This window comes from Coturnix japonica, unplaced genomic scaffold (assembly GCF_001577835.2).
Source record: "Coturnix japonica isolate 7356 unplaced genomic scaffold, Coturnix japonica 2.1 chrUnrandom519, whole genome shotgun sequence".
In the NCBI taxonomy this organism is placed as follows: Eukaryota; Metazoa; Chordata; class Aves; order Galliformes; family Phasianidae; genus Coturnix; species Coturnix japonica.
Window position 1 is genome coordinate 37,666 of NW_015439905.1, and position 833 is coordinate 38,498.

The 833-nt window shown below is 57.3% G+C and overlaps 1 protein-coding gene across 1 annotated transcript in view; it reads left to right on the plus strand.

Moving 5' to 3' along the window:
- The first annotated feature begins 757 nt into the window (after window positions 1-757).
- LOC107307243 (transcriptional repressor scratch 1) overlaps window positions 758-833 on the plus strand; it is a 5,821-nt gene continuing 5,745 nt past the window's right edge. Inside the window, exon 1 of the mRNA XM_032441734.1 lies at window positions 758-815. Coding sequence (XP_032297625.1) covers window positions 758-815 — 58 coding nt within the window. The remainder of the gene's footprint in view (window positions 816-833) is intronic.

The following is an 833-nucleotide window of genomic DNA, read 5'->3' on the forward strand; positions in this document are numbered from 1 at the left end:
GGTGCCATTGGGGTCCTATGGGTGCCATTGGCTTTATGTGGGTTCCATTGGGTTTGCTTGTGTGCTGTTGAGGTCCCACGGGTGCCATTGGGGTCCTATGGGAGCCATCAGCTTTCTATGGGTGCCATTGGGTTTGTGTGGGTGCCATTGGGGTCCCATGGGTGCCATTGGGTTTGTGTGGGTGCCATTGGGTTTGTGTGTGTGCTGTTAGGGTCCCATGGGTGCCATTGGGTTTCTGTGGCTGCCATTCGGTTTGTTTGGGTGCCACTGGGGTCCTATGGGTGACATTGGGGTCCTATGGGTGCCATTGGGGTCCTATGGGAGCCATCAGCTTTCTATGGGTGCCATTGGTTTGTGTGGGTGCTGTTGGGGTCCCATGGGTGCCATTGGGTTTGTGTGGGTGCTGTTGGGGTCCCATGGGTGCCATTGGTTTGTGTGTGTGCTGTTGGGGTCCCATGGGTGCGATTGCGTTTCTGTGGCTGCCATTGGTTTTTCTTGGGTGTCACTGGGGTCCCACAGGTGCCATTGGGGTCCCATAGGTGCCATTGTCTTTATGTGGGTGCCATTGGTTTTGTATTGGTACTGTTGGGATCCCATGGGTGCCATTGTGTTTCCTTGTGTCCCCATGTCCCCCAGCTGCCCCCCATTCCCCCCACCTGTCACCCCCACACCCTCATAGCCCCCCTTTCCCCCACAGCCCCCTACCTCGCAGACTACATGGCCCCATTGTAACCTCCTCCCCTACCTCTCTGCCTACATGACCCCCATTATAACCCCCTCCTTTCCCCCACAGCCCCCTACCCCAGTTACTACCTGCCCCCCTTATAAGCCCC